Source organism: Cupressus sempervirens, chromosome 8, assembly GCF_028749045.1.
Source record: "Cupressus sempervirens isolate cs-2001-9-10 chromosome 8, ASM2874904v1, whole genome shotgun sequence".
Classification (NCBI taxonomy): Eukaryota; Viridiplantae; Streptophyta; class Pinopsida; order Cupressales; family Cupressaceae; genus Cupressus; species Cupressus sempervirens.
In genome coordinates this window covers 603,977,838-603,994,287 of record NC_143125.1, presented here as the reverse complement: position 1 = coordinate 603,994,287, position 16,450 = coordinate 603,977,838, and the positions used below count along the sequence as shown (strand labels likewise).

At 37.1% G+C, this 16,450-nt stretch overlaps 1 protein-coding gene across 3 annotated transcripts in view; it reads left to right on the top strand.

The window, feature by feature from the left end:
* The first annotated feature begins 249 nt into the window (after nt 1-249).
* LOC149543877 (uncharacterized) overlaps nt 250-16,450 on the top strand; it is a 127,759-nt gene continuing 111,558 nt past the window's right edge. For 2 of the 3 annotated variants that reach the window (XR_016355723.1, XM_089798543.1), the window contains exon 1: nt 356-613. Coding sequence is in view for 2 of the 3 variants with exons in the window: in XM_089798543.1 (XP_089654669.1) it covers nt 489-613 (125 nt within the window). In the remaining variant the exon portion in view is untranslated. Of the gene's footprint in view, nt 614-16,450 lie in introns of all 3 variants that reach the window. The other variant, XM_089798541.1, reaches the window with a different exon arrangement.

Genomic DNA, 16,450 nt, shown 5'->3' with positions numbered 1-16,450 from the left:
TTTATCATGGTATGCTTGACTCACAACTACGTTATCATATTAGAGACACACAACTTAAACTATCTATTCAAAAAAATTCCATAAATGAAAGTGCAAACTTAGTTGAAAAACAATTTTGAATAAAAAATTACATTTGAATTTGAATTAAGTTTCTTGACATCCTCTCAAGAAATGTGCATAATTGTGGAATCCATAGACTACTTTGATTTAGGAGAAGTTATTAAAATCTTCATTCATTCAATAAATATTAAGCAAAAAATACTACACGCTTGTAAAGAAATTTGAAAATTCACCATTACCAATTGAGACAACAGTCCAATTTCCTTCTCCATTATGAAAACTTCCATAACTATCTGAATGGCGTCTGTTTTACTTTTGACACTCCTCAAGTGACGTGCATACTGTTATACACTTCTGACAAAAAAATATCGGGTTCGAAGAGTTCTGAGGCAATTTGGCTTGTAATTTTGGAAAGGGAAGTTGGAGAAATGGAGATGGAGCAGAGGAAAAATTCAGGCGATGCGAGCTCGGCAATTGCAGCGAAGCTTTTACAGGGTTGGGCTCTCTTAAATGATTACTGTCCTCAATGCATTAACCCTCTCCTTCGCAACAGGTTCCGAATTTTTAAATGCTTTAACATTTTTTTAGCTCCGCACGAATACTGTGACACGTAATTTTGGGGATGTGCATGCGGCATGAAGCCTATCTATAAGATGTGTGAAACCATGGATGAGAAGGATTTTTTTTTCCCGATTCTTGCTTCTAAGATTATGCGCATTCTTACTTTCTGGGTAATTCTTGGGTTAGGTTATAGGCAGCCTTAGACGTGTTGCGGGATGACCTTGAACTGTAACCTTGATGGCCTGTAAACATGTATCACCTTCAAATACACCCCATAATCTTTGCAGTGCAGGTTCTTTATATTTATCTGGAGTTACGGGTTCTCTAATTATAGTGAGGGGTTATGAACTTTGCTGGCCATCTTATGAATGTTGGCTGTTAATATATGTAATGGAATCAATTCCTCTTTTACTTATATGTCCTAGGGAAACTAATTAGATCACAATTATTAATTTAATTGTATAGGAATAACTAAGTAGTGGAATTGGGTTTTCATGAATTATAAATAAAATATCAATTGTAGGTGGATTCGGAGGATGGGAAATGAGCCTGAACTGTGAAGATGACTGGAATTGATTCTCTATACTACTGGATTTTTATGTCTTGCTTATACAACTGAATCAGAACCTGCAAATGGACTGTGTCTCGCTTTGGTTCAGCTATTTTTCACCTAGATTTTGAGGTGTCACGTCATCAACATCTGCAGCAACAACATGAGTTTTTGTTCTTAATATACAATCTCGAGCTTGGTGACCATATTTGTCACATCTGAAACATTGACTGTGGGAGAGATCTTTCTTCTTCTTTGGTTTAGGAGCTGAATCAGAATTTCTGTCTCTATTCCTCTTGAAATTGCCTTTTCGCCCTTCTCTTCTTTTCCTTCTTGATGATTGAGCAACAAGAACATGATTTTCTTCATTACAAGAGCTTCGTCCATTTCCTCTTGCTGCCAACCTGTTTTCCACTTGAATGCAATCAGCTCTAAGACGATCAAACTTGGGAATTTTAGATCTTCCACAAATGTCTTGGATAAAGGACTCCCAAGATTGAAGAAGACCATTCCTTGCCAACATAAGTAGGTATCTATCTTCAACTATATCTCCAATGGTATATAGCTGATCTTTTAACTCAGTAATCTACATGAAGAAGGATATGACCGACTCTCCTTCAGCCATTTTTATATGATGGAGCTGCTGTTCTAAGGCAACAGCTCCGCCAGTATTGTTGATCTTATACAAGTTTTGAAGAATCTCAAACATGACCTTGGCTGTCTTCATCTTGGATATAATTGGGACAAGATGATCCTTCACAAAATCCATCAAGAATTTTATAGCCTTAATGTCATTCTTCTTCCATTGAATTTTTCAGCCTTATCAGATGGCTCGGGCACATCATTCTTGACGAAGTCTAGAAGATTATTTTTTTTCTGAGTGTAATAAGAACTTTGAATTTCCAAGAAGTGAAGTTCAATGCACCATCAAGTCTATCTTCAACCTTGAGTCCGTTCACCATTTTTGATTCTTAGGAAGACTTATTCAGATGGGAAGAAGAGAAGAAGACTTCGCTATTTGAAATAATCTGATCCTGATTTTGCTTAAACCTGCTTTGATACCATGTTAGTTTTCATACCAGAAATGAAAACAAGCAGAAAAAAACCTATGCTCCACAGAGTTTCGAGGATGGGGACGTGTTTTTGGTACAGGTATCGGTCGAAGCCAAAATTTAGGGGATAGGACCTTAGGGGACGGCGATTGAAAACATAAGGGATTTTTTTATATATAGAGACAAAATTCAAATATGCATATCATAACATCGATAAACCATTCACCATAGATTTTAGAGGATCAATACATGAAAAATTATCAAATGACAAATACTAAGTACTTCCATTATAACGATATCACATACATACATAGCAAAAATCAAAATGCCTAAAGGCTCAAAGTATCATGCATGAAATCAGAATGAAATAAAGAGAGCCCAACTAGAGTAGTAAGTAGCAAATACTAAATGCAATCTTTCCTCACTACTGCTGCTGTTCTATGTTTTTTTCTTCCTCTTAGCAAGTATGTCAAATCTAAAAATCAGTAGAAGAGTTAGTGTTTTAGTGTTTTAATGGACCAAACATGGTTTGCATATTTTTATTATGTCTTTAAGACAACTAAGGGCCCGTGTGGACAGAAAATATATATATATATTTTGGTGTTTTGCCTTTACCAGATTGGCTGAAAAAATGGGGACGACCAGCAGTTTTGGGGATGGATAGGGGACGACAAAGCCGTCCCTAGTACTGCTGGCCATCCCCAAGTTTTCTGCAAAAAAAAATTGGCTGTTGGGGGGTGTTGCTGAACTTGACATAAAAGGGATGGCTCTGGGGACGGCAAAAATCTGACCCTGTGGAGACAAAAGTACCTAACACCAGACACAAGAACCCTAGGAAAACTCTCCAACTTGAGGGAGAAAAGCCCAGCCACACAATATCACTTTATTAATGAATAAGCAGGAGTCTGATTTACAATTCACAGAAACTAGGCCAAACTGAACAAAAAATAACAACACCTCCTCTCTCAATGTGAATACAGAGACCATAACAATTTTTGTTGATGTTGATCTCTCCGAAGCAATCACTCCAAAATCTGGATCATGCAAATACATCCTGGAAGAATAATAACAGTGTCTTGACCCTTGATTGTCTTCACAATGAAAGGTCAGTCTTCTTGCATAACTGATGACATTACAGGAAATGAAGCGACCTTAGAGAGTTGAAATGACTCCTAGGAAGATAGATTATTATTTATTATTTAACATGAAATGAATCGGCTTCAGAATAATATGGAACACCTCCACATGACAGAGACAATGAATCAGCGACACGTCAAAGTCGTCTTTATCAGATATATTTTTTATTAAAATTTTGGAGAGAAATATATTCCCTGTGCTATAGGTTGCCTCTCATTGTTGGTCTGCCGATTTGTGAAACTGTTATTATGTGTTTGGCTACCCTGTGAGCTATTTTAATTGCCCTTATGTTATTTTGTGATATGCTTTGTCCAATCTTACCCAAGAGATTTGGCTTTATGTCCATTATAGCAAATTTCTTCTCAATCCTGGGGCTGGGGCTAATAGAATCGGCTTAATTCCCTTATCTCTCTCAGCCATGTTACCTGTAGTGTTCTCACTATATCTGGGAGTCCTGATATATTTCAAGTATAACTGAAACTGTTTCACCTTCTTAGATCTATGGGGACTGCTAATAAGTTTTCCTTTGTTTCTTGTTAAATATCTTTGGTCTCTTTCACTCATAGAAGGTATGCAGCTGAATGTAGTTGTCTAAATACAAAATGACATGAAAGATGGCTTTGATACCACTGAAATGTTCACCATGATGTTTTTTTTTTTTCCCGTTTTTGAAATGTTTTTCCAATGTTTGGGACCCAAGTGTTTACTGTTTGGTGATTGCTTGTTTCTGATTTCAGTTTCCAATAAGATTGCACATAGAATGCAATGTAACGAAAGAAAAATAGGAGAACAAGCATATAATCAAGTTCATTACTAAAACTTCACAAACTTCATTCATTAAAATCTGGAATGATATGAAATGTAGGGGCAAACCTGGAAATAGGATTTCTGAAATGTTTATCAGCATTTTACCAAATCAGACTTCATTGATATTAAGCATAATTCCCATCTGCAGCTTGAGTTGGTCTAGTGGTGGAGAACTTGTGCTCTTGAAAGAGAGGTCACAAGTTCAAACCCTACAAGGGGCAAGGTATGTACCCCTCATTTGTAGCACAATTAGGTGCTTCCTGCAAGGAGTATAGGATAGTCCCATGTTACTATCAACATATGTAGACTCAAATTCAGATTGCTGGTATCGTGGATTATAAAAGCTCCTTTCCTTTCCTTTCCTTTTCCTTTTTAACATTTGTTGACATATCTCTTTCAACTAAAACATAGCAGAGATTACTTGAACAAACAATAAATAGTACCAATTGCAGATTTAAATCCTCTGAAAACCCCCACCAAAACCCATGTGCCAAGAGGAAATGGCACCCAAGCCTAGAGGGGCAATTTGCTCCCAAAAACCAATTCTTTACTAATCATGTCAAATAACATATAGTGATATTGCTAACAGGATTTAACTGTGTGATTTTTGAGTCAAACTCATTGACCCATGTTTCATGAGTAGTGATTCAACGTGAATCCATCTCTTAGGGGTTGCAAGCTTTGGGTTTAACCATGGAGGAAACTCTGTAGTTAAGCGTGCTCAGGCTGGAGTAGTACTGGGATGGGTGACCTCTCGGGAAGCCCTAATGCTTGACCCTTGTGAGCATCACCTAGATCTAATGAGTGCTAAGTGTTTCATTTATTCTCATGAGAGATGGATTCATGTTGAATCACTACTCATGGAACATGGGTCAGCGAGTTTGACTCAAATCACACAGTTAAATCCTGATAGCAATATCACAGTTTGACTTGCTATGGAAATTATCTCCTACTTATCAAATAACATATAGTTTTGAGACACCTAGGGCCTAGAAATCATATTCATCAATACCTAGAAATTTAGAATGATATTAAAATTATCTAGAGAGTTATGAGATAAACATGGATTCCTAAAGTTGTGAAAATGAAGACTAGCACATTGAAATAGCTTAAACAACAAAAGTCAAGCAGCACTTTCAAAAAGTACATGTCACATGAAAAGAGTCAATACTGACATCAAACAACCTCAAAACTAAGTCTTATCACACCATCTGGTTAGGGTGGGTGTTTCTATTATCGTAAAATGATGAATGTATTATTAAACAGAGATCAGAAATGATCTATATATACAAGTGTACACAAGAATGTTTCTATAACGAACAAAGAGAGATAAACAGAAACATTCTCAAGAGAGAGAGAAAGTTTTTATATTGAACAGAGAGAGAATATTGAAACATAAGATAAATAAATTTATTAATGTCCAACGAAAGACCACGGGGGTCTATGGGACTGAGAAACTTACAAGACAGAAGGCCATCCACTACAAGACACCAATTGGTGTCTGGGAGAGAGCAAATAAGAAAAGCCAAAAATAAACGAGATACAAGAAGTGAGAAGCAAACAAACGAGGCAAGGACTAAGGATCCTTCCTTGGTGAAAAGAAGCCAAGCACCGAAGGATAAGGGCTACGATGAGCAAGGGCCCTAGTGCATCGCTGAAAAATATTGGGAGGGTGCTGTTGACGAGTGTAGCCACTGCGAGGCCTCACAGATCTAGAGTGACTGGTGGTGGTGGTGTCACTGGGAGGTCGCTTAGTCCCACGTGTCGGAGATGAGGGGGAGAAGAAAGCTGTAATGAACTGAGTCGAAGCCACCCTCTGAGGAAAACGGATCTGTAACATATGGTCGCGAAACTGCATAGTCTCTCTGAGGTACATAGCAAGACATCTTTGATCCGTAAAGTTGAAGAAGGCCTCAAGGGAACTGCACTCCCTGAATAAGCAATAGAATCGCCCATGAATCTCGTAATAGGTGGGACAATGAAAGTTGAAATGGATCTTTGTCTCGGCCCAAAGAACACAAGTGACATGTACGGTCCTCTCTATCATTGTGGTGGTGTCTGAATACGAAGCCAGCGGGGGAACAAGGTACACCAAAAGTGCTTAGGGTTGTGGGATAGGTTGTTACAAAGGGAGTGACACTAGGAAGAAATGAAAGAACGCTTCTTATAGCCAAGGAATTGACTATAGGAGCGACGCAAGCTAGTGAAATCATTGAACTGCAACAAGAAGGCTGAGCGCAGGTGGTGGTGGAAGGACTTGCAATCATCATCGAACCAATGGTTCATAGGGCAAGTGCTACAACGTAAAGCCCAACAGTGGGGGTGATGGGGGATGGAGAGGAGAGAAGACTCCTAGATCGCAATGGTCAAAAGGTCGAACATGGAGGAGACTTGGTTAGTCATGGAGAAACCACCAGGGGGAGAAGTCGTTTGAGATGGATGAGGAAAAGGTCACCGTCACTCTTGAGGAAGCCAAAGATGACGGGGGTGCGACCAACAGACTATAGGGGGTGGGAGGAGGAGGGGGGAGCGGAAGCAAAAGCGGAAGGTGGGGGGAGAAGCGAAGCATGAGGCTGAGAAGAGCATGGCCAGCCAAGGGAAGGTGGGTGATGGTGAAACTCCGGATGAGGGAATGAAGGAGGCACAAGAGATGGTGTAGTCCACGACACTAGCACCCCCACAATGGGGCCAGCAAGTGAACAACTCGGAACCGTGAAAGTAAGGGAGGCCATTCAGGATCACCAGGTTGGATGACACAGAGCTGGTGGAGGTGAGACCATAAATAGATAGTGGCCCCTGAAAGTCCTTCGAGGTACCCCGAAGCCCCAAACTAGTGGGATCCATCTCAAAAGTACATGTCCAATCAAACCGATGATCGTGCATAGGAGTTTGTAGATCTCTGGTCTGGGCATTAAAATCCCCTAGTAGAATGATGTCACCTATGGTTGCGAACTTGTAGATGCACTCATATAAGTCCAAGGAAGGGCCATCGTCGTCGGTACCATGGATGGCATATGAAGAGGAAGCTGGTGGAAAGTAGCAAACCACAATAAATATATCCCTTTGGTGCTGACTAGTAGGACTAATGCGGATCCATAAGAATCTGGCATGGTCGTTAGAGTGGACCAACGAAGTAGCACTGAAGAGATCATCTCTAACCAAACAACCAACACCACTTGAGCCATGAACACTACCCGAGGCACTAACCTCCTCTCTACAAATCAACAGCCACTGGTACCCAACAATGCCCAGGAGGGGACAGACAAGGCTCTCATGTGTCTTAGTGACAACCGAGATATTTGTAGAACCAACAACATCACAAAGAGACTCGGTAGGGACCACAACGAGCCATTACCATTCCAACAATTGACAAAAAGAGAGTTTGAGTAGGGCCTACCCTTGTTGAATTGCGGGCAAGAACGTCATAAGGCCTTTGAGGTTTGTCTCGACACCCAATTGCTAAGAGGAGAGTCACAAATAGCTGCCCTAAGGTTACGGATCATAGCCCACGTACCATTACGTCTAGCCTCAGCCACGAGGCTTCTAGAATGTTTCAGCTCTTGTCACCTGGGTTCTAGTGGGGTCTTCGTCTAAGTAAATCTTAGTGGGAAGAGGGAATAGTTTCCTCTTTGCCCTAAGCGCCCATAGCTTGTCAGAAAGGGAGAGAAATTGGATATAGAGGATGCAGAACACAAACTTGAGCAAGAGAAGTCGGGCAAAAAGAAGCAAAGGTAGATCATGGTCGAAGGCGTTGTCGAGCACGACTGACAACTTAACCCGCAGGGGATGAAGACGGTGGAAGAGAAAGCACCAAGACACAGGAGCAAAAACACTTACAGCGGCATGAAAACTAGACGCAAGCTGCGACAAAGGGGAAAGGTAGCAGCGATGCAGGAACGAGTTGTGGGAGCAAGGATGTGAGAACCAAAATAGGGATAATTGCAACTGATAGATGCACCCTAAATGTGGACGCGGGGGCATGGAAGCCATTGTTGCAAGAAACCATGGGCTGGTAGCGACATGCATTGCGGGCTAGACGCGGGAGAGGCATTGCGACCAAGAATGGTTTTTAAAAAACCATCGTGACCATTAGAAATAGAAGTAAATCTATGAAAGAGAGAGAAACAAAAATAGAGAGATTAACTCTAATATCCTCCTTAATGGTCACAATAACTTCAAAAAAAATAAATTTGCAAGGTGATCCGCTTTGTATGTTTTGCAATATTGGTTTGTGGTAGCATTGACTGTGGTAGGACGAGTCTTAGTACCCAGAATAAATGCCTCAAGGCGACGGTACTCAAAGATCGTCATCATTCTCTACTTTCAGGTGTCGTAGTTCTTTTTGTTGAATTGTTGACTACCTTCCAAGAGAAAGATTGGTGAGAGATGCCATGACACATTTTTGATGCAACAAATGTGAATATATGAAAAGGCACAAACTTCAAGGAAAATTTGTAATCGAATTAAAATTTCGGCTTGATCTAAAGGGTAGAGACCCTATTGGAAAGTGCAGGAACCGGAGGTGACCATGAAAGCTTAGATATTTGCAGAAAAAATAGGTCACGATCAACAAAAACCAGTCTAGTGAAAATGCATGGAAGAATCTACAAAACATGATGCCATGAAACATTCAAAATCGTGACCAAACAACACTGAAAATTGCATCAAATAGGGCAAAAAATCACGTCTAAATAGGATTAGGTTAGAGATGCAGCAAATCCCAACCATGCCAAGAAAGGCCCTAAAAGAAAATGATGCTCAAACCTTGCAAAAACTGCAATTAATACAGAAAAAAAAGGCCTCCAATTTGCAACACAAAAAAATCTTAGGCGGATTTAAAAAGAAACGAATCCCTGCAAATTTGAACACACCCAACAACATCTCTTTAAGTTGTCATATCAGAATACACTAATGAGTGCTCAAAACTAAATACATAACGTGGAGGGAATGGAAGAATTAGGACAATACTTTTTAAAATTGAATTTCTTTTCCCTATTATTTTCACTTTTTAAAACCATATAATATTTTCTCTCCTCGGTGTCCCCTTCTAAGCACATAAAGTAGGCAACGTCTAAACAATAAACTTGAACACATATCTTACCAAGGGGGACATTTAGTTTTTTTTACAAACCTTTTCTAACATCCCTTGTATATATTATGTTTTAGTTTACTATTTAGCCACTACCCATAAAGTAAAATTGTAAATCACTTTAGTCTTCTCCTAGCCTTGACATCACACTTTGGGGTCTTGACATGCTTTTTTAAAAACAACTTAAGTTAGCCTCCTTTCCTAGGCGTATCATTTGGGAACATAACATGAACATGAAAGTTGATTTAGAAAAAGTACTTATTTACTGTTGTAGGACTCTATAGCATGATTTGATTGTTGAGCAGTTGAACAAATTTATCCACTAATGGTTAATAGCTAAGTTGCTTGTACAAATTTATTACGATAATAGATAGTTTATATTATCTCTGTTTAGCATCTAATGGTTATCTATTGTAATCTCCTACAATTATTAGAGTGTTTCTAATATTTAGTTTCTTGTATTTAGAATTGAATGTTTATATTCTTTACGATTGTTACTAAGGAAACATCGTTCAGTCTTTTGTATAAATTGATCTCTTGATCACTATTAATATCAAGAAAATATTTTCTAACTACATCATAATTTGGTATCAGAGCTAATACTCTAAATTTTTTTGAAAATAAATATAATTTCTTTGTCAAAATTATTTGCCTTTTATTTTCGAAATTATTTTCATATCTGCTTCCAAAACCTCTAGTTTGACTAGGGTTTTTTGCCAAAAAATGCGCCATTTTGTTTGTAACTCGTAGTTTTTTTGGTCTAGAAACTCATGCCCTTCTATTAGCAACTAACAGAATTGAATCCTCTAAAAATCGAGGGTTATTCTTTGCTGTTCACGTGGAGGTTTGTTGGGCACCATTTCTCTACAACTCATGCCTACATTTTTTCACCACTCACATTTAAATTTCTCTGAAAATCGCGCGTCTATTTTGTGGCCCGTTTTTACCATTTAAAAAGAAAGTGGTCATTTTTGTGTAATGTTTGGATGCTTCTAGGGTTATTACAAATCTTTGGTCTTGATTTACGCCTACAATCAACATTTTTTTGGGTTTTTTTGCAGCCAGGGCCGTTTTTGTTTGAAACCCTAATTTTTTTGTATCGGATCCAAATTTTTTTATAGAATCTTGGTGGATTTTTCAAGAGCTCATCTGGGTTGTCATCCGTTTTTTTTGGGTGCCTCAATTTTCGTGTCTCAATTTTCAAGTAGGCAGATCAAGAATTTGATAGCATATTCCTTATGGGTTTTTCAAGTTCTCTTCTGGGTAACTCTTCATTTTTTTGGGTCTTTTGCTTTTTTGCCTCGAAGTATGTTTCTTCATAGATTTTCACTTTTTTTCATTGAAAAATGTGCAATGGCATCTCCGACTAATATTTTGCTCGAGGGAAAATTAGAAGTTCAACAGTCACAATCATGGCATGTGGAAACAATAGATGCTAACCATCTTTGAATATGGTGACAACAATCAGGTGGTTCTGGGTACTGTAACTCGACTTACTCAAGCTGCTCCTGATTAGAATTCATATGATCAACATAATTGGGAGGTAGTGTTGCTTCTCAAATTATCTGTAGCTAATGATCAACTTCCGTAGATTTCGTCTGGCAAGATGACTACCGAGATATGGGAGCATCTCAAGGCACTTCATGAGACTTCAAACAAAAGTAGAGCCTTCTTTCTGAAGAACATTGTTTTCTATCATCATGGATGAGTGGAAATTGCTCTAGGATCACCTGAATAGGATTCAAAAAATTTGTGATCTATTACTTGCCATTAGATGCAAGACGGAGGAAGAGGACATTGTGGTCATAACCCTCAAGGGTTTACCCAAGTCCTATGAGCATTTTATCAAGACTCTCAACATCACTCCTGTTGGTGTTGATCTGAAGTTCACAGATCTTTGTACACTTCTGCTTCAGCAAGATTGGTGGAAACAACAATTTGGTAGCAGTTCTAGCTCCCCTCCACAGAGCAAACCTTTATTGCCGAATCCTTTTAGAAGGAAAAGGGCAAGTCTCATTCATATCAGTCTTCTCAACAGAAGTCCTCTGCTCTAGTTTCAGAAGGCTCCGGGAGAAAAACCATTCAATGTAACTATTGCCATGAGTATGGACACATGGAGGTTGAATGTCAGAAGCGCTTAGCTGCCCTATCTAAGAAATCTGGTTCACAACCCACAGCGAACAGTGCAGAGCACACTCAGCATAAAGAATCCGCCTTTTACGCCTTTTAATAGCTTCGTGCTTTCAATATAACCATTATGGGAGGGTATTACGATAATAGATAGTTTCTATTATCTCTGTTTAGTATCTAATGGTTATCTATTGTAATCCATTGTAAATATTAGAATGTTTCTAGTCTATACGATTGTTCCCTTAGGAAACATCATTTAGTCTCTTGTATAAATTGATCTCTTGATCACTATTAATATCAAGCAAATATTTTCCAATTACTTCGTAATAAGGTTTGGGTTTCGGGTTAGAAGAATTAGTTTCCTGGTATGACAAAATTTTGAAATGGGGTTTATATTTGTTAGTACTGTTAAGTTCTTAGGACCGCTGCAAATGTACTAAGCACTGCTATTATGTTTGGTATGTGTTTTCCAAATGACAACGTCCTCTTGTATTTGTATGAGGAATAAACCAAGAGAAGAGACATGTCCTTTCATGGGACATGTCTATTCATTAATATAATTAATATAATGTAATGACAAACTTAATTATAGTTGTGTGTGTGTGTATGAATCATTGTAATTATATTAATTTCTCTTTGATCTCACAGGTTTATCCGACTAAAGCTACCAAAACACCAACACTCCCTCTTAGCTAGCGAGGATAAACATAGGACACATATTACACCATTGGTAATATTAGGTATGAATATTTTTAAAGATATCTTTGATCAAAAGATATCCACCATTTTGATATCATGACCATTGGTTTCCTAGAATACATGATATTCACCAATTACTCAATAAGGTTTGATATCACATCTAATATCAAGAGTATTGGTCTCCCAGAATATCAATGATATTCATCAAGTACTCAAAATAAAGTTTGATATCACATTTGATATCAAGAGTTTTGGTCTCCCATAATATCAATGATATTCACCAAATACTCAAAACAAAGTTTGATATCACATTTGATATCAGGAGTATTGGCCCCCTAGAATATCAATGATATTCACCAAATACTCAAAACAAAGTTTGATACTACATCTGATATCAAGAGTATTGGCTCCCCAGAATATCAATGATATTCACCAAATGCTCTTTGAGTAATGACCTTCCAGAATGTTGAGATGCAAGACATTCACCATATACTCAATTTGTTTGATCTTATAATATAAATTATTGTAAGATCGTTATCTTATTGTAACTTCTGCAAATACAAGTGACATCATTTGGAAGTCGTCACTTCCTCATGATGTACACAGGGGGGTAGGCCCATTAAAATCACAGTCACGAGGTATATTCATGAATTAGTGTCCTCTTGTTTGCTACAATTTATTGATCACTCGAGAATCCATCTCAACATGTTTTACTCCCTTTGAATCAATATGACCGAGATCACCGAAGGTTGGGTAAATCATATCCTCTATCTACTCCCCTTTTCAAGGTTGCCTCTAATGAAATGTCAGTCTCCTTCTAAATCTCAATCTCCCTATTTTTCCTGCAAGGACATTCTCAGAAAAGATCAAGGCACATAGTTCTTATAATAAAAATCACTTTTAATGATTATTCTCAGTAATAATATTACTATAAAAACACTAGAAATTTGATTGATAAATTAAAATCAATCATTATGCTATATATGTATTCAAGGTCTCCATAATGTAAAATGCATATTACCTTAATTTTACCTTTCTCTAGTGTGTGGGGCCTGATGCTTGTACATTCAAAACTCCTTTAAATTTATTACTTAATGTCTGCCCTTTATATAGTTTGCACACCTTCACCTTTTATTTTGGTCTATCCTTAAGAGAATAAATTCTCTATTATCCATTACTCATGAATTTGAGTACCCCTCAATAATTAATTTTAGGCTTTGATCATTCTTAATTTAACTATAATTCCTGGTTTGATGTAATACCCAATATGAAGCTATCACTCTTAAAAGTTGTGACGCCTCTTCTCTATATTGAATGATATATATGGATCTTACATGTGCGTGATATTAATCATGTCTAGTTCCATCCAATAATCTGCAATCACTATTCTTTGTACCGAAGGATTGAATAAGATTTTGGTTGCTGATGTCGTCCTTACAGTTGATGGGGTTTATTGTCTCTTCTTGCTGATTATAGAATTCAATCCCTATTTGTTATCTCCATTGTGTTCTTAATACTTGTTGGATAAATAGCACGCTAGGATAAGATTCACACATGGCAGTCGTTCTACGAGAAAATCATCTTTGAAGCTCATCTCTGCCACTCAATGTCGACAGCTTCGTTCATCGACAAAAGCAATTCAACTATAAGATGCAAATTTCCAATCTCAGAGCATAAGTGGAGCGGAAAATTAGGACGTGTGATGTTGCTCTTCCTTAAAAAAATTATCCAGAAACTGGTATCAAAGTTTTATCACTTGAAAATTGGTTTGAAGAGTTTCTCTTTTTCCGATTATGTCCCAATCTTGGTTTTGTTGTTTATACTATATAAAAATCATATTCCTCTTATTTCAATATGTCTACTTTATTTGTTTTCTTAGGATCGATTGCAGATGTAGTTGCATTGCCATCTTGGTATATGCTTTTCAAATGCATCAATCTCCTCTTATATGTATTGCAAATGACACATGGAGAGACATGTCTTCTCATGAGACATGTCTATCCATTATAATTATAAAATAACAAATAACAAATATCTCATATATATATATATATATCACACATATATATTAAATATATATGTATATTTATACTAGTCTTATAAGTTTAATTGACTGAAGCTACCAAACATTAACACTCCCTCATAGCTAGGGAGGATAAACATATGATCATATATTACCTCAATGTAATATATAGACATTGGGAGTAATAGCCTCTTGAATGTCAACTCGTTTGACATTCACCACGTACTCTTTGAGAAATGGCCTCCTAAATGTCGAGTAGCAAGATGTTCACCAAGTACTGTGAATAATGGCCTCAAGAATGTCAACTCATTTGATATTCACCAAGTACTCTGTGTAATGGCCTCCTGAACATCGATTTGCATAACATTCACCATGTACTCAAAATGTTCATAAGATATGTGTACATGCATTCTCATAATGCTTACCATATGAACATCCACATGCAAAGTATAATCTATCATGATCTGCATAGACATCGTAAGATATCCATCATAACAGATTAAGTTATTGAAAGATCGTCACCTTTCAATAACTTCAGCAAATACAAGTGATGATCACTTGGAAGTCGTCACTTCCTCATGATATACACAGGTAGGCGCATATAGTTTAGAGGAATATTTAGAAATCACAATCCTCTTGATTGCTACAATTTATTGATTACTAGGGAATCCATCTTCAACATAGTCTACTCCCTCTTAATCAATATGTCTGAGATAACTGAAGTTTGATGAAACGATCTCCTCTATTTGCTTCCTCCCTTTCAATGTTGCATCCATTGAAAAGTCAGGCTCCTTTTGAATCTCAATATCCCTCTAAATCAATCTTCATTTCCTTACAATAACATTCTTGAAGGAAAAGATCAAGGTACATAATTCATATAATTATAATAAAATACCTTCAGTAATTATTCTCAATAATTATAAGAACATTAAAATTTTAATTGACCGATTTCACAAGATGATTATTATTAACATAACTTTCATATATTTAATATACATATTCTTAAGTAAATCATTCACATCTTAAATGTAATATCCTCAATAAATTATTCACAAATAATGTCAAACTTTTATATTTGATTTATTAATATATCAATATGTATGAAATGAATAAATATTATAAATAAAATATACCTTATCGGTGTCTAATGTCTTACATTACATACTTATTAGTTCTTGATACCTTATCTGATTTCGGTGTGCATGATCACCTACCATAGTAAAGTCCATTTTCTCTAAACTAATCGCTTCCTTATTCTAAGTTGACTGTGTTGGTGACATGTGCAATGTTATTGGTTGGTATATGTGCTGAGTATGCTCCACACCTCCTTTATAATATGTCTTCTTTGTTTTGTGAATGGTGGGTTTGACATTTTAAATTTCCTTGGACTATCATAATATCCACTTGACCCAGCATGTTGGACTAGATTAATATGGACTTGCCTTCGTCAACTGAACTCGCACTTCTTACCTTGGTCAACGATTTGTACGACACGTCTTACCTGGTTACTTCTACTTTTTCATGCAAAGGTATCCAAGGGGTACTATAAATGTTTAATACTCCTTGTTCTTGCATAGGCTTTTATTCAATACACATAGAGCATCGATATTTTTGTCTTATCTCTTGATATCTTTTACACATGACCTATAATAGGTTATGTGTTATCTATAGCTTCCCTCTTATTGAAGAGTTGTCATAAATTGATATTTACCGTTGTGATGTGTACCACTTGGATTTCACATGATAGCTCAAGGGTGCCATGTCAATGTGTGTCATTGGTCATCTTAATTGGTTAGACTTTGTTTGTAGTTTCCGGCAATACACGTATTCCCTTGACAGTTTCTTTCTTTTCTTTTGATTTGGTTCTCAATTACGACAGTGACTAGGATTCTTGATTTACACTTGTTTAATTGTCCTATGACAGGTCATGCCCTTAGAAGTGTGTTTGTTTGCCTTTCATAAATGATGCTTTGTACCTCCTGTGGATGCTTGATTTTGATGTCCATTATCTTCTTCAAAGTTATGTTTGCCACGGTATTCACCATTGGTATTTCCATTGGATTTCCTGTCATGATCTCCTATTCCTATTTCTATTCGATTTACATCTGCAACCTGGCTCCGATACCATGTTGTTTGCTTAGGATATATTGCAGATGTTGTTGCATTGCCATCTTGGTATATGCTTTCCAAATGCATCAATCTCCTCTTATATGTATTGCAAATGACACATGGAGAGACATGTCTTCTCATGAGACATGTCTATTCATTATAATTATAAAATAACAAATATATAATATCTCATATATTAAATATATATTATATATCACACTTATATATGTAAT